The sequence below is a fragment of the Prionailurus bengalensis genome, chromosome E1 (genome assembly GCF_016509475.1).
Source record: "Prionailurus bengalensis isolate Pbe53 chromosome E1, Fcat_Pben_1.1_paternal_pri, whole genome shotgun sequence".
Taxonomy (NCBI): domain Eukaryota; kingdom Metazoa; phylum Chordata; class Mammalia; order Carnivora; family Felidae; genus Prionailurus; species Prionailurus bengalensis.
This window is the reverse complement of record NC_057347.1, coordinates 45,487,659-45,512,677: the sequence shown is the minus strand read 5'-3', so window position 1 is coordinate 45,512,677 and position 25,019 is coordinate 45,487,659. Positions and strand designations below refer to the sequence as shown.

The 25,019-nt window shown below is 37.3% G+C and overlaps 1 protein-coding gene across 7 annotated transcripts in view; it reads right to left on the bottom strand.

The window, feature by feature from the left end:
- The window catches only part of TANC2 (tetratricopeptide repeat, ankyrin repeat and coiled-coil containing 2), a 384,022-nt gene that overhangs the window by 72,256 nt on the left and 286,747 nt on the right, over nt 1-25,019 (bottom strand). For all 7 annotated transcript variants that reach the window (XM_043584928.1, XM_043584929.1, XM_043584930.1 and 4 more), the window contains 3 exons: nt 23,864-23,997; nt 15,002-15,233; nt 1,818-1,984 (listed from right to left, as the gene is read on the bottom strand). In XM_043584928.1, the coding sequence (XP_043440863.1) occupies nt 1,818-1,984; nt 15,002-15,233; nt 23,864-23,997 (533 nt within the window). The remainder of the gene's footprint in view (nt 1-1,817; nt 1,985-15,001; nt 15,234-23,863; nt 23,998-25,019) is intronic.

The following is a 25,019-nucleotide window of genomic DNA, read 5'->3' as shown; positions in this document are numbered from 1 at the left end:
CCACCACAAAACCTTCCCATGTCAATAAATGACCCCATCACCAAATCACAGGAGGTCTCTGGGATCTTTCTCTTTTCCTCATACCGGCATTTACCCAATTGCTTACTGAAAACCTGTGATTCATTTTTGAATCTTCTCTCCTGCTCACCTCCACACTCAGCTCATCATTAAGTCCTTTTGATTCCCCTTCATAGTCAAAGTATGACCACTTCACAGGGTCCCCACCATTACCACCCTCATCTCAGCCACCATCACCTTTCACCTATACTACTGCTCCTGTTCTTGATTCCCTACATTTTATTACCTATGTAGCCAGCAACCAAAGAAATCTTTTAAAAAGGTAAATTAGATCTCATCATTTTGCCAGGCTCCTTGGAGAGGGCCTTCCCATTGCTCTATCTAAAATAACTATCATCCTCATTTATCCTTACCCTATTTTATTTGTCTTCGTAACACCAAAACTACCTAAAATTTTAATTTTAATTTTTTACTTAGTTTTTGTTTGTATTCCTCACTAGAATAAAAGCTAAAAGGTAGGGACATTGTCTGTATTGTTCACCGCTGTATCTTCAGTTCCTAGAAAATGCCCGCCACACTTGAAGTTAAATACGTGTGGAAATAATGAATGATCACATATGAGGGTTCTTCTTTCGTAAGACCTATGAATGATTTCACTGTCAGAGCCGAATGAAAATAAGAAAATTCTTGGTTGAAGTGAATGAAGTATCTGGGAAGTTATTACAGGTGTTGATTTATGAGGACACTGAAATTTTGACTTTGTAGATTAATACATAGAGTACTTTTCCTGGTCTTTGGTATAGCTGAAAGGTTAAAGTCATCTGCTCATCAGGTCATACTTAAAATGTCTTTTGAGATTGCTTTAGTAAAGCTAATCGGTCAGTATGTAGGAATACTCCTAGTCCCTGGGAGAAGGGAAATGGAGGGAGCTAAGACTGTTTTCTGTACACTAGTAATTGTTACAAGTGGTTTGTATCAAAATAGTGGGATAGGTGTATAATATGTGAGATTTTGATGTTCATCAAGAGGCAATGGTTAGGCAAAAAAAAAAAAAAGGCTAGAAACTCTGTTCTAAACTAAGTATGAATATGTAAAGAGTGGGAGATACTAACTCAGCTACAAAGAAAATGGCAGAGAAGGTGGAGTCATTTATCCTTAGCCTGCGTGTCTTTACAGGTTCAGATCCATATTCCTAGTCCTTCTTCCAGGCCATTAAATGATCAGTGAGTGAGGAGGGAAGGTAAAAAAGATTAAAAAAAAATCTTATGTTTCAGTGGTAGTAATTTTAATCTAAAGCCTTAAGTCTGCCAATACTTCTTAGAGGAAGGCATACACCTTCATGCTACAGAAAAGTTGTTCAAGTAGAAGCAGAGGGAAGGAGAAAATCTGACTCTAGATGGCAGACTGAACTGGGTTTTGCATGGCATCACACGATAAAAAAAAAAAAGGTAAAACAAAAGTCAAACAGTAAATTAGAGTGAGGGATTCTATTTGCATTGCTATCCTCAGGACAAAGTAGAAAATAGACTTTCTTTTCATGTTATTTTGAGGGACACTTTATCTAGAGCAATGGGAACAGGAATCTGAGCAAGAGAGTCATATACACAGAATGCTCTCTCGAGGTCATTGTATCTCTTACTCTCAAAATAGACTCTTTGGGAATTATTCTTTCTAGTGCTCCAGGACATGACAGGGGTTTAGAAAGACTCATCAGTAAGGGAACAAGGATCTAGAACTTTTTCTGTTTAAGCACTCTCCAAGAGAAATTATTTATGGTCCCCAAACAATCAAACACATACCTGTAAACTGGTCCTAACTGTGACAATCAGTTTGAGCCAAGACGGAAATTTTCCAATCATTTTACTCAGAAATGACACAATTGTATCCCCATAATCCGGTTTGTGAAATTCTGCTTCATTTAATCCATCAATTAAGATGACGAAATCTTCATCTGGGATTTTTCTCTCTGAGACAGAAAGAAACAGATTACTTAATAATTACCAAGCAGATAACTGAGTTCTTTTTGGGTATTTGATCACGTGTCTGTTTGGGAAAAAAAGATTAGAAAAGATGTCTCCTGTGTTTACTAAATGCTTAGAGTACATAATTTATTATAAAGACAAAGAATAATTCATTTAGTGAATTCATTTTGTTTTTACCAGGGATAAAAGTTTTGTTCCATATGTAATACATGAAGTCCAGGTATCATCATCATCATTTCCCTCATGTTATCAGTTGTGAAACAGACTGAACTACATTTGTGGAAATTTGAACATTTGTGAAAATTTGAACATGGAAACTCATTTTTCTCTCATACTTGAAAAAGCTGAAAAGAATTTGCTTCCCCTTCTGCCCCCACCTCATCTGATAGCACTGAAGAGAATACAATCACATGTTCCTTTGGGAATTTCCAAAAGAAAAAAAAAAAAGAAAAAAACCGTTTAATGTGAAGTCCAAAGCAGTATGTATGACTTCATGTGAATGTGCAGTGGGAAGTAAGGGTGGTAGAACAGAGAAAAGGAATCCCAGCCAGTACACAGATTTTAACCAGGCAGGCTGGATCCCAAGATCTTATAGAACTAGCAGCTTCCGGGGCACCTGGGTGGCTCAGTCGGTTGAGCGTCTGGCTTCGGCTCAGGTCATGATCTCACGGTTTGTGAGTTTGAGCCCCGCGATGGGCTCTGTGCTGACAGCTCAGAGCCTGGAGCCTGTTTCAGATTCTGTGTCTCCCTCTCTCTCTGCTCCTCCCCTGCTTGTGCTCTGTTTCTCTCTCTCTCAAAAAGAAATAAACATTAAAAAAAAATTAAAAAAAAAACAAAACAAAAAAGAACTAGCAGCTTCCTAGGCTATACCTAAGCAGATTCACGAAGACCAGACCCTTGTGTGATCTTCCTAGGAGGGAGGAGTCATGTGGGAAAGACAAATACCTGTCACTTTTGTATTCAGTTCCCTCCTGGACTCTACCCTCTCCTAAACTGGCAAAATCAGTTTAGCTTTAGGGCTAGGCTTTAGAAAAAGGCTTGGTGAGTTTTTAGGCTTTCACTCTCACTAAATGCTTAGTAAATCTTGATCTATAATGAACAAATTACAGATTAGAAAAACCCCAGGTTGGGGCGCCTTGATGGCTCGGTTGGTTAAGTGTCCAACTCTGGAATGCTGTGTGAGTTCAAGCCCAGCCTTGGGCTCTGCGCTGCTGGTGCAGAGCCTGCTTGGGATTCTCTTTCTCCTTCTCTCTCTGTCTCTCCCCACCATGCGTGCGCGCTCTTTCAAAGTTAATAAACTAAAAAACCCTCAGAAAACCCACGTGAATGTACACATTAGTACAAATGAATTAGGGGTAATAAGCAAAAGTTACCACATTTGACACTTAAACAACATGGCTTTGAACTGTGAGGGTCTACTTACATTTTTAAAAACAAATGTGGATTTTTAAAAACAAATTTAGTACAGCACTGTAAATTTGTTTTCTCTTCATTATGATTTTCTTTAAAAAAATGTTTATTTTGAGAGAGAGCATGAGTGTGGGATGGGCAAAGAGAGAGGGAGAGAGAGAATCCCAAGCAGGCTCCATGCTATCAGCACAGAGCCTGATGTGGGGCTCCATCCTATGAACCATGAGATCATGACCTGAGCCAAAATCAAGAGTTGGGACGCTTAACCGACTGAGTCACCCAGGTGCTCCCCCTTATGATTTTCTTAGCTTTTTTTTCCAGTAGCTTACTTTATTCTAAGACTACAGTATATAGGGGCGCCTGGGTGGGTCAGTTGACTGAGCATCCGACTTTGACTTGAGTCATGATCTCGTGGTTTGTGGGTTTGAGCTCCACATTGGGCTTGCTGTTGTCAGCACAGGGCCCACTTCAGGTCCTCTGTCCCCTTCTCTCACTGCCCCTCCCCCGCTCGCTCTCTCTAAATTAAAAAACAAATTATATAATACATATACCATACAGAATGTGTGTTAATTGTTATCGGTAAGACTTCGGGTCCACAGTAGGCTTTTATCAGTTAAGTTTTTGGGGGAATCACAAGTTATACGCAGATTTTCAACTCTGTGGGGGTCACCACCTCTAACCTCTGGGTTGTTCAAGGATCAAGTGTGGTGAGTAGGACTTGACAGGCTCTGAAGGCAGGAAAGTAGGGGGAAGAAAGAAGTCACTGGATACCTGAAGTGAAAAACTGGTTACACCTGAGGAGGAAAAGCAGGAAGTTGTGGACAAAAGGAAAAGTCTGTGGGTTTCTGTATAAGATTGGCTCTTTTATTTTTTTTATTTTTATTTTTATTTTTAAAAAAAATTTTTTTTTTCAACGTTTATTTATTTTTGGGACAGAGAGAGACAGAGCATGAACGGGGGAGGGGCAGAGAGAGAGGGAGACACAGAATCGGAAACAGGCTCCAGGCTCCGAGCCATCAGCCCAGAGCCTGACGCGGGGCTCGAACTCACGGACCGCGAGATCGTGACCTGGCTGAAGTCGGACGCTTAACCGACTGCGCCACCCAGGCGCCCCTAAGATTGGCTCTTTTAAAGGAGTCAAGACCAACTGAAAATACATATTTTGGTTCTCTATTTGAAAATATGCAGATTTTTTTTCATGACTAATAAAACTTTATTTTTCCCCAAAGTACAAGCTTTGTATTTACAGGAATTTAATTTCAACATCCTAAGAAATATAATATAAGTCAGTTCTCAAATTATGAAGAGTTTTAACTATTACTTTTATCTGGTGACCTTTTAGGAAATGAACTATGGATTCCAGCTTTATTAACAATGATTATTCACGAAATGGCATCCTAGATGACGTAGTACTGAGAAAAAACATTATTCCTGTAGGGAATCTAAAGAATTAAGGAAGAGAAAAAGGTTGCTTGGAACTAATGGATTGACCCACAAAACTGGGGACTCTTAGCATTCTTGATTTTGTGGACCACGGCACCCTTATGCATAATTTTGTCTTAATGTCCATAGAGGAAATTTCTTATCATACAGCTGCTTGGCAGCTGTAATAGATCTGTTCCCTGTTACTGAGCACCATCACCCTGCCTGACCAGGTGGCGTGCTGGAGCCACCCTGGACTGGCCTGGGACAGCCCACTGCAGTATTTTCAAGAGCTCGTTGTCAAGAAGCCGGTAGCCTGAAATTGGCTGAGGTGGGAATATTTATTTACAGAGTGGAAACCGGCAAATGTTACAAGCCCTCCTTCCCCAGCTGGCTGTTAAAATTTTACCAGCACACCATTGCCTCTACCACTCCAATTACACCTCCTTTAACTTCACCCAGATTTCTTCCTAAGAAAGCCATGATTTTCCAGGGGAGGAAAAGGCTGGTGATAATGCATCTGCTGAGATTTTTCTTTGGGAAAAACATTTCAGAGGCATTCTTAAGCATAAAGATCAAGAATATACTCTCAATTATGATATGGACATTTTAATGAATGAAATAATTCAATTGCTAATAAAATCAAATTTTCATTTGCACAAATTTCTAGATTATGTTATTCATCTCATGAGCAGACAATGTATGATTTCTTTTTTTAAAAAAAGGAAATGTGTGCCCTACTTAAGATAATGATTTGTTCTGAATTGTGCCTATTTTTTTTCCTTTTTTTGAGATTTGCTTCCTTGAAGTGGTTACTTAGAAATTATCTATTAATATAGGGGATATGAAGTGTCAAAAATATTTCATCTGTTAAGAAATAAGGGCATCACGTTTATCTAAGATTACATTTTTTAGGATTCGGAGTAAGTGCAAAGGATTTCCAAATGGTACTAACATTGTAAAAACAATGAGAAGTACTCCTAAAAGATTTTTCAGTTTTATAAATTTAAGAGATGAGGCTTTAATGATCTGTAGACTTCACCTCTCAAATGCAACCAGCCTTACAAGAATGCTTCTGCATGCTCATTTTCAAACTTCTGTAGGTTATTTTTATTTATTTATTTATTTATTTATTTATTTATTTATTTATTTTAATTTTGTTTATTTATTTTGAGACAGTGCATGTGTGAGGGAGGGGCAGGGAAAGAGGGAGAGAGAGAATCCTAAGCAGGCTCTGTGTTGCCAGCACAGAGCCCAATGTGGGGGCTCAATCCCACAGACTGCAAGATCATGACTGGAGCCAAAATCAAGAGTCGTATGCCCAACCAAGTGACATCCAGGCACCCCTCTGTAGGTTAAATACATAGTCTATATCATCAGTAGCCATAAAGATTTATAGACAAGTGAAAATTAAAAAAATAACTGGGAACCAACAAAGGATTTCTACTACTTATTAGTAATAATATTATTATTTTTTTAAGTTTATTTATTTTGAGGGAGAGAGAGAGAGAGAGAGAGCACAAGTGAGAGTGGGAGAGGGGCAGAGAGAGGGGGAGAGAGAATCCCAAGCAGGCTCTGTACTGTCAGTGCAGAGCCCGATGCAGGGATGTGGGGCTTGAACTCACAAACTATGAGATCATGATCTGAACTGGAATCAAGAATCAGATAATTAACTGACTGAGCCACCCAGGTGCCCCTATTATTATTTTTTTAAAAGTAAGCTCTATGCCCAATGTGGGGCTTGAACTCACCACCTCAAAGATCAAGAGTTGCATGCTCTACTGATTGAGGTAGCCAGGCGCCCTGCCATGTGAGAACATTTAAAGTGCAACTACCATTTACTATCACCATTTATTCATAGAACAAAAATATTTTAATATTAAAAAACAGGAAAGACATAATCTTTCCATACACATATATACCAAACTATATTTATATTTACATCCACACAAATTCTAGGCTATTTCTATTTTTTAATTTTGTAGTGGACTAATGGAAACTTCAAATCGACTGGTGCTTAGGAGCCACTGTTCTAGCTGACATGTCCCTGGAAAAGCTTCTAAGCCCTTTAACCTTTGTTTTTTATTGCCTTGTAAAATACATATTCACCAAGGATTCTCCACTGCCCTCACTTACACGTACACTTAAATGTACTGCTAAGGAACTGATGTCCTTAGCAGCCCCATTCTAAGACTGCCTGCGTATCTGAGGGAAACAAGAATTACAGAGACTGCAAGAGAAGAGACGGTAGCCAGTACTGAAGTCAGAACTAAATCCTAATGCATGGGATTTTATTACTGGTATATTGTATGGGAATTACCAAAAGTGAAAAAATAAGGCTCATATCAGACATTTTCATTCAGAAAAGCTGCACATTACATATGAATTGCCTTCCTTTCAGTTATGATAACAAATTAGTATCTCCTTTCATTGCATATTGGTGGCTGAAGCAAAAGCTCACCAGGAGACTTCAAAACTTTTCCATTTGCTTTGTATGTATGTATATATGTATGTTTGTATGTACGTATGTATGTGGTTTAGTCACCACACTTGTAGAATCTTAAAGTATTGTGAAAATACTGACTCATTTTTTTAAAGAAAAATGTACAATTTGAAACCTGGCTTTTGAATCTAAACTGGAAATGTTTTCCACTGAACTTTCCTGGAAGGAAAACTTCAGGTACCTTTAAAAAATTCTCTTAGGGGTCCCTGAATGGTGCAGTTGGTTAAGCGTCTGACTCTTGATCTCGGCTCAGGTAATGATTTCGCAGTTTGTGAGTTCAAGCCCTGCATAGGGCTGTGTGCTGATGGTGTGAAGCCTGCTTGGGATTCTGTCTCTCCTTTTCTCTGCCCCTCCCCTGCTTGTGCTCGCTCTCTCTCTCTCTCTCAAATAAATATTAAAAAAATTTTTAAATTCTCTATCTTAAAAGTTACTGTGATAAGCTATATACAGTTAATTGCAAAGGTCTTAATTGTACACTTTGATCAGTTTTGACAAATATATACACTCATGTAACTAACATCTCAATCAAAATATAGAACATTTCCCTCACTCCAGAAAATTCCCTTAGGTTCCTTCATAGTCAATCCTCAACAGGCAATCACTCTTCTATCGCTATGCATTTGCTTCTTTTGCTTACCATGTTTTTGAGATTCATCTACATTGCTGAGTGTATTATTAGTTTGTTCCTTTTCAACATTATGAAATAGTCCATGGAATGAATATACTACAATTTGTTTATCCATTCTTCTGTTGATGGACATTTGGGTTGTATCCCATTTTTGATGACTATGAAAAAAGCTGCTATGAACATCCCTGTACAAGTCTTTTTGTAGACCTAAGTTTTCATTTCTTTTGGGTAAATACATAGGAATAGAATTTCTTGGTCATAAAGTAGATTTATATTTAACTTTATAAGGAACTGCCAAATAGTTTTCCAAAGTAGTTGTACCATTTTATACTCCCACAAGCAATGTGTGAGAGTTCCACTTGCTTATCATCCTCACCAACATTTGATGTTCAACTTAAATTTTAACTACTCTAGTGGGAGTAAAGTGGTGTCTCATTGTGATTTTGATTTGCATTCTCCTGATGACTAATGATGTTAAACACCTTTTCATGTGCTTGTAGGCACATCTGTATATCTTCTTTTGTGAAGTATCTAAATCTTTTGTTCATTAGGATTATGTTGAATCTACAGACCAGTTTGGGGAAAAATTCCAATCTACCAACATGGTATACTTTTTCTATTTACTAAATTCTTTAATTTCACTCGGCAATGTTTTGCAGCTTTCACTGTGGGGGTCTTATACAGCTGTTACGTTTATTCTTAAGTGTTTTGATGCTGCAGAAAAAGTTATTTGTTCCAGTTATCTACTGCTGTATCAGACAACTAGGGGTTAGTTACATGGCTGTGGGCTGAAATCATCTGGAACAAAACCTCACATGTCAGGGCTAGAATTACTTGATGTCTGAAACAGTCATATAAGAACACTTATATATGGCCTCTCATGTGGTTTTCACTTCTTTACTTCTCACATGACAGTGGAATCCTCCAACGTTTATTTATTTTTGGGACAGAGAGAGACAGAGCATGAACGGGGGAGGGGCAGAGAGAGAGGGAGACACAGAATCGGAAACAGGCTCCAGGCTCTGAGCCATCAGCCCAGAGCCCGACGCGGGGTTCGAACTCATGGACCGCGAGATCGTGACCTGGCTGAAGTCGGACGCTTAACCGACTGCGCCACCCAGGCGCCCCATGGAATCCTCCAAACAAGATGGAAGCTGCATGGGCATTTATGACCCAGGCTCAAGATGTCACATTGCATTACTTTGTAGTATTCTGTTTGTTGAAGCCGTCATAAGCCTGCTAAGATTCAAGGGGAGGACACCAGACCCCCCAACTCTGGATGGAAGGAATGTCAAAGAATTTGCAGCCATGTTTTAGAACTACCACACTACTTTAGAAGTTTCAGTTTTCAACTTTTTCCTGCTAGTATAAAAATACAATAGATATATGCATATTGACCTGATAGCCTGAAGTTCTATATTTATTATTAGTTCAAGTTGGTTTAATTTTTCTTTTGTAGATTCCTTAGAATATCCTAGGTAAAAAAAATCTTCAAATAAAGACAGATTTATTTCTTCCTTTCCAATCTTTACTACTTGCTTGTTTGCTTTCTTATTATGGTAGCTTGGGATACCAGTGGAATGGTGAATGTTAAATGCAAGTGGTATGAGTGAGGGAACATTCTTGTCTTGCTCTGGATATCAGAGGGAAAGTATTTAACATTTCATTGTTAGCTGTATGTTTTTTGGAGTTTTCTTTATTAGACTAAGTTTTCTTCTATTCCTCAGAAAGTTTGTATCATTAGTTGTAATATTTGGTCAAATGCTTTACTGCATTTATTGAGAAGATTATATATATACATATGTTTTTTACATACACATATTTATATAAAGACATATAGATTTTCTCATTTATTCTGTTAATATGATGAATTACACTATGTTAAACATTGCATGTCTGATCAAGTAGAATTAATTGATTTGCTATTAAATTTTTCAGGATGTTGCTATTATGATCATGAGGAATACTGGTCCGAATTTCTCTTCTTGCAAGATCTGTACCTTATTTTGGTTTCAGTATTATACTTGTCTAACAAAATGAGAAATGTTCCCTTCTCTATTTTTCTGAAAACATTTGTGTATGATTGATATTATTTCTTCATTAAATATTGAAAACAATTCATCAGTGAAACCATATGAGCCTGTAGTATTTTTGTTAAAGATTTTTTTTTCTTTTAAATTACAAATTAAGGGGCGCCTGGGTGGCTCAGTCTGTTAAGCATCCGACTTCAGCTCAGGTCATCACTGCACAGTTCGTGAGTTCTAGCCCTGCATCGGGCTCTCTGCTGACAGCTCAGAGCCTGGAGCCTGTTTCAGATTCTGTGTCTCCCTCTCTCTCTGCCCCTCCCTTGCTCACACTCTGTCTCTCAAAAATAAATAAATGTTAAAAAAATTTTTTTTAATTACAAATTAAATTGACTAGATAAAGCTATTCAGATTTTCTATTTCTTCTTGAGTCACTTTTGGTAAGCTATATTTTTTGGAGATTTTGTCCAGCTTATGTCATTGGATTTATGTTATAAAGGTCTTCATACTAATTCCTTATTTTTCTTTTAATGTCTTCTAGGAACTGTAGTGCTATCTCCTCTTTTACTCCTGATGTTAATTTGAGTTTTTCTTTTCTCATTTCCATGATAAGTCTTGCTAGTGGTTTACTCATTTTAAATGTTAAATTTTTTTCTATTTATTGATGCCTATTCTTGTTTTTACTATTTTCTTCTTTCTGCTTACTCTGGGTTTATTTTCCTCATTTTTTTTAGTTTATTAACTCAGAAAGTTAGATGTTGATTTTATATTACTCATTTTGAAATATTTTATAATTTCCTTTGTGGTTTCTTCTTTGTCTCAAAGATTATTTGGAAGTATGTTGTTAAATTTCTAAATATTTGAGGATTTTATTTTTATGATTTCTTATTTAGTTCCATTATCTCAAATGATATTTTCCATAAGATTTTAATTTCCTGAAATCTTCAGACTTGGTTTTATGGCCCAGAATATGGTCCTTGTGCACTTGAGAAGAATGTATATTCTGTAGTTACTGGGTAGTAGTCTATAAATTGCGAGTGTATCAGGTTGGTTGATAGTGTTGTTTAAATCTTCTATATATTTACTTTTTATCTGCTTCTTCTAACACTTACTGAGAGGTGTTAAAATCTCCAGCTATGATTATTTTCCTGTTCATCTCTTCAGTTCTATCAGTTTTCGACTCATGTATTTTTTTAACTTAAAATTTTTATTTTGAAATAATTTTTTTCATACAAATATTTACTATTGAAGTGCAGTTGATACACAATGTTATATTCATTTCAGGGGTACAACATGGCAATTTGACAACGATTCACATAATTTGAGCCTCTGGTATTCGGTATATACACACTTAGGATTATTTTTATCTTCCCAGGAATTGGTCCTTTTATGTTTATCAAATGCCCCTCTGGTAACACTACTTGTCTTGAAGTCTACTCAGCCTCACATTAATATAACACTCCAGTTTTCTTATGCTCTGTGGTTACAAGGTATATATTTTTCTATCCTTTTAATCTGCGTCTTTGTATTTAGATGACCTCTCTTATAGCATATTGTTGGGTCTTGCTTTTTATTTGGTCTGAAAGTTTCTGCCTTTTAATAGAAATGCTCAGTCCATTTAAACTTAATGTGATTATTGGTATGATTGATTTTAAGTCTATCATCTTTTTAAAAACATTTAATTTGATTTTTTTTGCTCTCAGGTCTACAACATAATGATTCGATATCTGTGTACACTGTAAAATGATAATCACAAGTCTAGGGAACATCTATCACCTTACACAATTACAAACTTTTCTGTGATGAGAACTTTTAAGATTTACTCTCTTAGCAAGTTTCAAATATGCAATACAGTATAATTACTATAGTCACCATGCTGTATATTACATCTCCATGACTTATTTATTTTATAATTGGAAGTTTGTATATTTTGATCCCATTCTTCCATTTCTCATACCCCACCCTCCATGTCTGGCAACCACCAACCTGTTTTCTGTACCCATGAGATGGTTTTTTTTTTTTTTGTTGTTTTGTTTTGTTTTTTTTTTTAGATTCCACAGATAAATGAGATCATATAGTATTTTTCTTTCTCTGCTTGACTTAATGCTTCTTTTTGTAGCAGCCTAACACAGCACTCATTTTATTTTCTTGTTTTAATTTTCAAAAAGTTTAATTAAAAACATTTTCAACTTAAGTACAGTTGACACACAATGCTACATTAGTTTCAGGTATGTAACACAGTTCAGTTTCTCCATACATTATGCTATCCTCACCACCAGTGTAGCTACCATCTGTCACCGTACAACACTTTTATGGTATCACTGACTGAATTCTCTATGCTCTGTCTTTTATTACCTCTCATTCCATCTTTCAAAAAAAATTTTTTTTTTTAAATTTTTTTTTTCAACGTTTAATCTATTTTTGGGACAGAGAGAGACAGAGCATGAACGGGGGAGGGGCAGAGAGAGAGAGGGAGACACAGAGTCGGAAACAGGCTCCAGGCTCTGAGCCATCAGCCCAGAGCCCGACGCGGGGCTCGAACTCACAGACCGCGAGATCGTGACCTGACTGAAGTCGGACGCTTAACCGACTGCGCCACCCAGGCGCCCCTCAAAAAATTTTTTTATTCTCTTTCCTGCCTTATTAGTTAATAAAATAATTTTTAGTATTTCATTTATTTTATAAATTGCGTTTCTAGCTATTGATCATGGTGGGGATTTTGTTTTAAAAGAACATGGGAATTAGGTAGAATAATTAAATTCACTTAGAATAATATTTATCAATAAGGGTATCTAAAGCTGTTTCTGGAGACCTATGTGAGCAGCAAATATATCCAGAAGCAAAATTAAAACATGTTAGTCATGGTTGAGACTCCAGAGCTGAGTCTGCAAGCATTTGGATCTTCTCCTTGAATCAGCCTAGGATGCAGGTCCGTGTTATCACTATCCTTCCATCAAGGCACTCGGTATTGTGAGCAATTTCTATGTTCACTCATTTGTTCAAACTTTATTTCCTGAAATGACTACTATGTTCAAGGTGAGATAACCACTACGAAAGATAAAAGATGTATGAGCAAAGGTTCCTAATTTCAGTAGTATAAAATTTAGTTAAAGGGATAGGACAAGTAAACAAATAACTATTCTTATAAAGCACAAAGTACAGTATTTGACATATTGTTCTGTAGAAGTTAGTAATAAAATTTTAAATTCTTATTATGCATATAACAATGTGTTAAGTATCATAAATTAGAAATAAAAAAACCCCTAATGTCAATTTGGAAGGATGCTCTATATAGGGTGACAGGTGGATCAGCAAGCATTTTATGAATGAAGCGGCATTTAAGCTGGTTGTTGAAAGACAGGTAGAATTTTGACAGAGGTGTAAGCAGAAGGCATAACAAGAAAAGGAAACAATGAGCAAATGTATGAAGGCAGGAAAATGTTGGTGAGTGTTTAAGAACTGGTGAATATTTTACATTTTAAACACAGGATTAATACAGATAAGAGTATATAGTAAGGCTGGAAAGTGGGTTGGATCCATGCCATTGAGTACCTTAAATGCTAGACTAAGAAGCTGGAAGTTAATTCATTAGGCAACAGGGAGTCATTGGAGGTTTCTGAACAGGGAAATTGAGTGATGAAAGTAAAACTTGATGAAGATTTATTTGGAAGCAGTATAGAAAGTCTAGAAGACCGCCGAGGGTGGGGCTGAGCTTCCCCACCAGATAGGTCACAAAGGGGTTAGAGGTGTGCTTAAAAATGAATCCTTTTAGCCCTCAAGGTACTGGGAGCTTGGCATAGCTGTAACTTCAAGGCCATTCATGTCTAGCCATAAGGAGTGTGAATTTTTTATCCTAGTATGCGATACAAATTTTTATAATTTTCTGTGCTATGATGTGAAAGAAGCACTAAACCAAAAAACTAGAGAAGACCAGGAAGGTAGTAATCGATATGATGCTGTGAGCAAAGGTCATTGAATGGACTTTGGGTTCACAATGGCAGGAATGAATAGGAGATTGATGGATGTAAGAAACATCATGAAGGTGCAATTAGCAGGATGCAGACTAACTGTACAGAAAATATGCTTCAAAATATCTGTGGAGAAATTCCAAGGTTTAAAAAAATCTGGGGTATAGAGAAGCTAACAGGTAGGAGAGGTGTAGACAGGTCATCAGAGTTGAAAAGTCTGAAACTCTGATACCCAAGTAACTAGTATGGAGATTGAAATAACTGAAGATGGCAGCCAGGAGAATGGAAACTATGATCACTTTTTCTTATTGAGTACCTCTGAAACCCTCAAGAAAGATGTAAAAGTCTCTCGGGGATAAACAGGATTGCTCAGGAACCTCATGCTCACTCAAGTCCTTTCCTCTGGCTTCCAGCACTGATAAAAAATTGTTAAAGGGATGGGGCAGACAAGGGTGAAGGAGATGCCTAAACGTACGCCATGGTGGACACTGGGGCTGCAGAGGAAAAGGGGAGGAGAGGCATGAGAGGGAGACGGATTCCATTTCATACTTTCCCCCACTTCTTAAAAATATCTTCAATGCCTTCTAAATAGTTTTAATGGAAAGTTGATTTGTAGTACACACACACAGTTGTGAGACCATGGATGCCATTTCATTCTACCTCAACTGTGAAGTAATAAAAAAAATACCAAACATAAAGATGAGGAGGTTTCTAACCACACAAACTCCACAGCACTGAGCTGGAGTCATGGCTTTACTGATTTTTTGAATTCTACAGAAAGGACTAGAAGCTCTACTATGTTTAGTGCAAGGAAAATGTATTCTTTTTGGAAATGAGAATCTTTATAAAGAAAGGAGGGAGTAGCATTTCCCATATGAAGTTTTATTTTTTCAGAAAAATCTTTTATCTGTTAACTGTATCCTGTGGGACATCAGCCATGGAACATTCGGTTTTGGCAATGTAATAAAAATAGTCATTTCTATGACACACTATAGGTGAACTTGGGCTCCAAAGCTTCCACCTTTCACCTTCTTTGCCTTCTGTACCTTTGTGGAGATTCTCCAGGGGCTCCAGGACTCCCCTCCGGAAGGAGGCCATGGGGTCTTGAACACAGGACCGAAGGCTCAGCATGCTCTGTAAATGAGGCTCCCGAAGAAGCTGCTCCCGATAGGCTGCCAGCTGAGGTGAGCGGCAGAGCAGGGCAGCAACATTGTGGACAAATTCTGGTACCAGGCAGGTGTAGGCATTATCTGCTTGGCAATAGTGATAGGCAACCACCTACAACAGAAGGATGAGAATACAAATAGGTTTACTGGGAACAAGAGCCATGATTATTGTATGATCATTCTCTAACACTGTCTTCTGTCTCCCCGTTCCTCAACTTTTTCAAGCGAAAACAAAAGCTGCTATCTTAGAAACTGCCTGATTTATCTAAGATCAGAAATCTGATGCAATATTTCTATTGTATACATATATCATAATTCACAACTAAAATTTATAAATGCAAACTGAGTTTTGGATTAGAAGATTCCTTTGCAGGATGTGGGTTTTGGATTATAAGAGATAGGAAATAAGACTGAGAATAAAGATTTACGTTAATCTCTCTAATAGGTACTGAGCACGGAACAGTAAAGGAAAAAGTCCAATCTTGTAACAAAGCTTTAGGAATAAAATAATCACAGGAAAACCATGTTAATCTCAATAACCACATATACTTATTAAGTCCTTACTTTTTAAAATTAATGTGCTTTATAAATAGCTTTATAAAAAATAATTCAGATTTAAGAATTAACATTAAATATTTTCTAGCATCCAGAGACAATCAGAATTAGATGAGAGGAAAAAAGAAAGGAGCGAGAGTTTTGCTAGATGCAGGTCTTAAATTCAAAGAACTTTAGAAAACGTGTGAGTCTTAATATCATCCAGGATCTAGGCTGTCTGGCTGGAACCTGGTTTTAACCTCTAGGGTGTTTTTTTGGTCAGAATTTGCACAGAGCTCACTCCATACCTCCTGGTTGTTTTCTTTGCCTCAAGACCAAGTGCAGAGAGTGTTTTTTTTTTTTTTAATGTATTTTTTAATGTTTATTTCTTTTTGAACGAGAGACAGCGAGAGAGTGAGCACAAGTTGGGAGGGGCAGAGAGAGGGAGACACAGAATCTGAAGCAGCTTCCAGGCTCTGAGCTGTCAGCACAGATCCTGACACAGGGCTCGAACCCATGAACTGTGAGATCATGACCTGAGCTGAAGTCGGACGCTCAACCGAATGAGCCACCCAGGTGTGCCGAGGGTGGTTTTAATCTACAGCACTCTGTTGACTGAATATTACTCACAAAAGTGATGGGACTGAGGAGGTAACATGAAATTGGCAGGGGAGATTTAGCCTCAATATATGGAAAGTACTCAGCATGGAGCTCAGCACAAAGTAGGTCCACAGTGATGTTAGCTGATGCTGCCATCATCATCATCATCATCATCATCGCCCTCCTCCTCCTCTCCATCATCATCATCATCATCATCATCATCATCAAGATTCTGTATAGTCTTTTTTTTAGCTACTGGCTTTGCATCTTTAGGCAGCTGAAAATTGCCCTAGGAGATATAGATATACCACTGGGACTTCAGTTCTTCTATCATTTCTCAGAGAACAATCATCCATTAAAGTGTTCAATTCTGAAAAGGCTCCTGACCTATAGGTATGGTCATCTTTAACAAATACTAGAAATGTCACTTAAAAAAAAAAAACCTGAAATCCTTCTCATTAAGCATACACACAAAACCTTAATATGGGGAGATGTTACTATACACATAAGACTGACGATAGGAATTGCTTCTGAGTGAAGCAATGATATCTGAACACAATATGGAACTGGAAATAAGAAGTTATATTCTAAAAATCTCCACTCTTTTCTTCAGATGGATTGGTCACTGCTTTACTGCCTATCACAAGCACAATATAAGGAACCAAAGAGAAAACCTGGCAGCAATTGCTCTGTTCTCTCAATGAACAGTGAATGTCAGTGGTTATATCTGCATGGATACAAATATCCACTTCATAAGAAGCAAACAGCAAACCTCTGAATCAATAAGAACTTTCATCATATTTTACCTCAATTGATTCCACATGTGGAGGCCAAGCACAGCTAAGAAAATCAGCTGTAACTTACCCTTTACCTAAAGTCATGGGATAGAAGTTGGAAGATAAAAATTCTAAAACTTAGGAAGAGGTTTCTCTTACTGGTTTTATTAAAAATCAGCTGTGCTCTTGGCTGAGTGAGGTTTTACCTAACAAAGATACCCCTCTGTGGTTACCTTTCTCTTAATTTAAAATATTTCTTTGGCATTCCAAATATAAAATCTCGACTGCTTTGCTCGATTCAAGCAGAAAGACCATTCAACATCACAAAATATGAAGTGTGGCTCAAAATAGGTTATTTACTAGACATTTCAAAGTAGTTGTGCAGCACACAATACATACACAGTAATTTACAAACATCTGTACATTTGTCCAAACTATTTGGTACTTCCTCCAAATTATCTATTGACCTCATTCACAACTTTTCCTACATATAAAATAGGAAACAAGTCTGGTAATGTGGTTTTTTTCTTCAGTCTCTCATCGTACCAGTGTTCAGTGGTATTAGATCCCTCCCTACAGCTTTGAGAAAGTTATCACAGCCACCTATATTCAGTCACTATTATTCCAACTTCTTGGAAGTGATTCAGAATTAGTCCACCCCTAGTAAACCAGTGGGTGAAACCTTTCTCCTTGGGAACTTTTGTCTCTCCTGGTGATGTGTTGAAATTTCATTTTCAGCTATGTCTGTCATATTAATTTTTCTCCATCTCAAGTTTTTATGTTAAATCTCTATACTTTTTGTTGAAATAATTCTATTCAAAGTATGCCCAATATGACCAGAATTATATTAATTCTTTGGGGAAGACAGCAAGTAAATTTTAGATTACTCCTATGAGGGGAAGAAAGAAAAGGGTAGGTTTGTAGGCTACATAGGCAAAAGAAAAGACCAGAGGTCAGTATAGCTTTGGGTATAAAGAGCTCTGATTTGGGGTATCTGGCTGGCTCAGTTGGTGGAACATGTGACTCTTGATCTCAGAGTTGTGGGTTTGAGCCCCACACTGGGTGTAGAGATTACTTAAACAATAAAATCTCAAAAAAAAAGCTTTGACTTAATGCTGTATACAAGAAATCATAAAATGAAGTATAATCCTCATCAAAGGCCCTAATCAAATGACTGAGTGGCAGGAAATCTGTCAGGTTTGCGTCACAAGTCCCAGGCCTTCACTCTCCAAAGACCATTTTCCACTTTAAAGAAATGAATAATCTGTGACAGGACTAAGCTAATCTCATATAAAGAAAAGACAGCTCTATGTGGAATTCATTTGGACACAAACATCTGATTTGCGTAATGACTGGCATTTGTATCATTTAAATTCTAATGCTGCAAGTGCTCTCCCTCAGGTCTGCTCTCATACTCTTACTCCCTGTCTTCTTTTCATCACTTTTTGAATCTCCTCATCCCCACCTGATTTCTTGCTCAGCGCATCGCTTCCAACACGTTAGTGTGGCTTCCAAGATTTCCAGGGACCAGGAGGTTCAGTATGAATAATGACCTTCTCTTCCCTTTCCCTGTCCCCCAACTCTAATCCTCACTCAGGCTGGAAGCTAAGAATAGCTCCCAGACTTGGGTTCTGCCTCAGTAATTTTCCAGCTCAGAGCTCTACTTTTTTTTTTTTTTTTTTTGGCAGTAAGAGTTTTATTTACTTTTTAACTTTTTATTTGGAACTAATTTTAGACTTTCAGAAATGTTGCAAAAGTAGTACACAGAATTTCCGTATATCCCTCACCCAGCTTCTCTTTTTATTAATATCTTACATAACCAAAGAATGATTATCAGAGCAAGGAAATAACACTGGCATAGTATTGTTAAGTAAAGGCATTATTCAGATTTTACTAGTTTTCCACTAATGTCCTTTTTCTGCAACAAGATTCTATCCAGGACCCTGTACTGCATTTATTGTTGCTATTTCTCCTCAGACTCCTGTAGTCTGTAAGAGCTTTTGGTATTTGTCTTCATGACCTTGACACTTTCGAAGAGTAGTGACCAGTTATTCTGGTGAATGTCAGTCTGAGTTTGTCTGATGCCTTCCTCATAATCTAACTGAGATTTTTGGGCAAGAATACCACAAAAACAATGTTGTGTCCTTCTCATGGATCATATCATGGGGTCATGATGTTGACATGTCTTGTCACTGGTGATGCCGACCTTCATCACCTTGGTTAAGGTAAAGATTTCTGCCAGATTTCTGTACTATAAAGTTACTCTCTCTCCCTTCGTAGTTAATAAATATCTTGGGGGAGACACTTTGAAACAATGCAAATCCTGTTTCTCCTCAAACTTTTGCCCACTAACTTTAGTATCCATCAGTGGATCTTGTCTATAACAATTATCACGTGGTGTTTGCCTAATAGTGATTTTCTATTTCCTTCTTTCCTTCTACATTTATTATTGGAATTCTACTGGAATAAAGAGCTGTCCCTTCTCTCTCATCTATTTACTTGAGTGATTTAATATATATGGACTTATTTTATTCCATTGGTTATATCCAATACTGTATTTATTTTGTTGCTCACTTTGGTCTGGCTTTGGACATTAGGATCTCCTTCGGGTTGGTGTCTGGGCTCTTTCAAGAAGCACACACACCGCCCCCCGCCCCCCATCTTTTTAAAAGCACTTCCTTGCTTTCTGGTATCAGAAGATGCTCCAGGCTCATCTTGTATTTACCCTGCCCCAGACCTGGCATCATCTAACCTCTTCAGAGCCCTGGTTTCTTTTACTGGAGAATGATGTTAGAAAACAAGATCTGAATTAGTTAGGTGTGCATACTGCTACTGAAGTGACTGTGACTTGGGGCCCTCTCAGTGGAGAGAGCTAGGAAATGCATGTAATATATTAACTCACATATGAAGATTTATCTATATTGCTGTATCTCTCTCTATATATATCTATAGAAATATCTATAGATACATATATTAAAAATTGTGAGTATATACTAATACCTCAGATTTCAATTCAGTATCACCTGGCTCTCTTTAGATTTCCTTTTCTTCATCTCTTAACTTCTTTCTCCAACAATGAGAAACCTGGTCTTGCTATTTACAATACATTTATTTATTCAATCATTTCTAATAAATACATGAAAGATTTTCAAAACTGTGAGCCATGCTCCTGTGAGAAAACATTTATTAATTAGAATATAGCATTTATGCACAGTTCTTTTTTGTCTTTAGCCTTACGGTATTCAGTCAAGATGTTACCTTCCAAACTTATTTAAGTTCTTTTCTCCTCTGCCTTCTTTCAGTGTGGTCATGTTATTTATGTGAAATACAGTTGGGTGTATTTGTGAGTGTTTGCATTACACTTTGGGCTCCCCAGCCCCCACATACTGGTTATTTTTAATTATTTTTTGGGTAAGTGAAACATTACCATGTTTCTAAGAGTCACAGCTATACGAAAAGATGTATTCAGAGAAGTGTCACTTACTCTTCATCCCTGTACCCCATTCTCATTACCCATTTCTTTCTACTCTCCTTCTTTCCTACCCATCTGCTTTAGGTAACCAGTATCTTTTCTTTCTGGTTTATCCTTCCTACATTTTTTTTGGGCAAATAAGCAGGTACACATGTATTTTTTTATATCCCTTTCTTTATTATATGAAAGTTAGCATCCCATCGACACTCCTTTGTACTTTCCTCCCCACCTAACAGTACATCCTGAAAATACCAATGGTAATTATTGATACACAAGAATTGGCACTAAGAACTTTGTCTGTCAAATCAAGAGGTTTTTCAAGAACACTTTTAACTCACATATATTAGCTTACCTCATCAAAATACTAATTGATTTCAAAATCTTATTGAAAAGGTTTCTGCTTACTGGCTTGTTATAGCGAGAGGCAAGACTGCTGGCTTCTGCTCTAGGCTACTAAGAACAAATTGTATACTTGAAATGTAACACATGGCACAATTACCAGGAGAATATTTAATTTTAATCTAAGGTGCGATTTCTTGTACAACATTTACTATAAACTTAAAAATATCCCATCTCTGGGTGCAAAAAGGTGCATTCATATTTTGCTTAAGGAAGAAATAATCATGAAATTTAAATTATGTTCTCTGAGTAAGTGTAAACAATCACTAATTTCCTATTTACAATATTTAACATTTCCAAATCTTGAATATAAACATTAATTTTAATTTAAAGGGCCATTTTGTATACAATGTTTAATATAAATTTAAAAATATCCCATCTATAGGCACAAAAATGATTTATTTATACAGTATTTTGCTTAAGATAGACACAAGCATGGAATTTAAAATGACATCACCTCTTAAGTAAGTGCAGTCACTAATTTCCTGCTAACGATATGTAACATTTTCCGAATATTGAACATAAACATCTTGAGATTCTTTCTCTTGATGAGAGAGAGACTAAGAAGTGACAACAATCCCTGAGCTCTTTTCAGCACTCGTCACGATCTGACATATTACATGTTTGTTTGCTGGCTTTTCCCACCGTGAGAACGTGGGCCATGTAACAGCAGGGATTGTTGTCTGTTCTGTTCACCACCTTAACTTCAGGCTTGTATTAGAGTCATTCCACACATCAATTCTAAGTGAGTATGTGAGTGACTGTAATGATGGAAGGACTTCAGCATTCAGTGTACAGTATTTCCAAGGTGACATTTATTTAGATTCTTTTAAAGAAGAGGCTGGAACTAGTTTATACAAACTATTTAGAAAAAAAAAGATGTTTTTTTAAAGTTGCACTGAGTTAGCAATGAATATGAGGGAAATCTCAGACTGTTTTCAGAAGGCCCACTGATAAGTGGAGACACTTAAAAATGCAGTTGGGGGAAATGTGCTGTTTTGGGCTCTGGGTGGACTGGATTTCCATGAAGAAGTTAGAACTTTATGATATTGCAGATGACTCTCTGTTCCTCATTAGTAATTAACCATGCCAAGAAATTTCTTTAAATATTGGAGACAGACATTTTAAACTCTTGTTCTTCTCTTGAAAATCCTCAAAAATATGGAGAATAAGGAAGAGAAATGCAAACTCCACCTATAGGGATATCTATCTATGACCTCAGCTTATAACATATAAGGATGGAAAGTGGATATAGGCTTCATAAATGACTTAACAAATAGAATTAGGTGAAACAAATGCCTGCTGGAAGTAATAACAACAGGACTAAACCAAAGCAGCTGTAAAACCTCAGAAAAGCATGAGGTTGGAAGCACCACGTCCTGTGCAAGAGCGGGGTGAGGAAGGGAACTGAAAATACAGAAATTATTTGAAGTTTATGTAAGGTTTATACTAGATGCTAACAGAATAAATGGAAAAAAGATCCAAGAAAAAAGTTGATAAAAAAGAAGTTCCTAAAAGTTTCTGGAGAGAAAAACAGGTATAAAGAACTAGGAATAATAATAATTATTTAGTAACAAAATTATTAGAAGCTCAAGACAATGGAGCAATGCCTTCACAATTCTGAGGGAAAATTATTTTTAACCTAGAATTATGTTGTGTCAAATAAACAGTAATGTATGAGAATGGAATAAAGATACTTTTAGAAACATTAAGTTTCAAAAACTTACCTCCTGTGCATTCTTTCTTAGGATGCCACTGGTGGACATGTTCCACCAAAATGAGGAATAAAATCAAGAAAGATGATGATGTGGGAGCAAACATGGAAGAGAAGTAATGGGAATTTGCAGGATAACAACTAGCCTCAAGAGCGTCCTAGGTCCAGCCTGAGCTGAGATGGACGTCTCAGGGGAAATGACACTGATGTGTAAACTTGTACCAAGAGGCTTTTTACAAAGTTATTAAGGATTATGGATTATAGCGATAGGTTTAAAAAAGAATAAGCCAATTTAATTTAATTTAATTTAGTTAATTTAATTTGTAAGTTGGCTACACACACAATGTGGGGCTTGAATTCATGACCCCAAGCAACAGTTACATGCTCTTCTGGCTGAGCCAGCTAGGCGCCTCCCCCACCACAGCAAGAATAAGCAAATTTTAAAATGAAGCATTTCAAATCCCAGGAAAAACAAAATTGCTCAGGAAGGAAATATTATCCTTGGTTCCACAGTGAACCATATGTGCACAGTACTAATACTGAAGATATTATAATGTGGATTCTGACAAAAATCATGATATAACCATACTGAAATGGTGGAGGGAGGAAGGAAAATGAAAGATGTAAAATTCTCAACATCCTTAACAAGCAGCAATAGATAACGTATAAAAATGATGAAAAAAGTTATAGCAGTATATGAATATTATTTAGAAACAGTGGAGGTAAAGATCAGAAGAACAGCCCTAAGAGTTGAAAGTGGTGCCTTTGGGGAGAGGGTGGGGTGAGGAGGGGAAAAGAATTGCTGGGTTTTATTAGAAGTCTTTGAGTATTATTCAATTTTCAAAAATCATGCATATGTTACTTTCAATAAAATAGAAATTTAAAACTCAAAAACCTAACAAATATTATGGACAGTATAGTATGGCAGAAGAGTTTTGAATAGGAGTGAAAATAAAAAACTGCTGAGTGCTAATACTGTGATCTTGGGGAAATCATATAACTTCTTCGAGTCTCGACTTCCTTATCTATTCATTATGGGACTCTGGTTATTTCTGAGGGCCTCAAACAAAAAGGCTCTGATTCCATAATAACAAAGCATTTTTCTAGGAGCCGGAAGAGAAAATTTTCCCCACGGTCTCATGGTATAGCTGTATACGTTTTGTCCACTTTGCCAAGGGTCCCCCTACCTTTGCCCCTTGGGGTTACAATGGAGCTGGCATGTCTGCACCCTGGGAGCCCTACTGTACCTGTGAGGCTAGTCTCCGCATGGCCTCCTCCTGCCGCCTGCGCATTTCTGGGGTCCCTGGGCAGCTTCCACTGGGGATGGACGAGTGGGCTGAGGGTGGCTGTGTGAGTGGCAGCTCTCTGTTGGCGTCCACATCTGGATTAAAAAGATGAGATGTTTGTATGAGATAATCATAAAACCCTGAATTAAAGGAAGATTGGTTAAACTCCATTTGTTCTATTATCCAGCAATTCTACTCCTAGGTATGGACCCAAGAGAAATAAAAACTTATATCCACACAAAACTTGTACAAAGATGTTCAAAGAAGCAAGATTCATAATAGTGCAAAAGTGAAAACAACCCAAATGTCTACCGATGAACAGTTAAAATATGGAATATCCATACAATGGAATAGTACTTGATGATAAAATGAAACGAGATACCAATACATGCTACAATATGGATAACCCTTGAAAATATTATACTCAAAGAAGTCAGTTACAAAAGACCATATATTGTATGACTCTTTATATGAAATTCCCAGAATAGGGAGAGCCGTAGGAACAAAAAACAAATCAGTGGTTATGTAGGGGTAGAGGCAGGCAGTTAAGGGGAGAATAGAGATTGATCACCAATGGGCATTTCTTTTAGGGGGGACAAAAGTGTTCTAACATTAGATTATGGTGACAGCTGTAGAACTCTGTGAATATACTAAAAAGCACTGAGTTGAACAATTTAAATGGGTGAACTGTGTGGTATGTGAATTACAGCTTAATAAAACTGTTTTTAAAAAATTCCACTTGTTCATGTTACTTAGGAAATGTCTTATCTCCATTAGGAATTACAGACTATATACATGACTACAGACCACAGTACAAATGGGTACACCAAAATAAGGGGATTATTGATGGTCAAGAGCCACTGGAAAGGAGGAGGAATAGGGGAAGGGAGTCCTCACTGAACTCCTCACCCGAGGACTGAATGGAGACTTCTATCTGCTGGGAGAGTAAATGCTCTGGTCACTGGAGCCAAGTTCAGAATAACTGCAGGAGGGTACGAGTGGGTGGCAGCAGTGGAAAAAGACTGAAAATGTGTGAGTGGAGGTGAAGCGCAGTGACTGTCGATGCATCATTTCTGTGGCTCACTCCTTCTCCCCACTGCATTCCCCTTTATCTGAT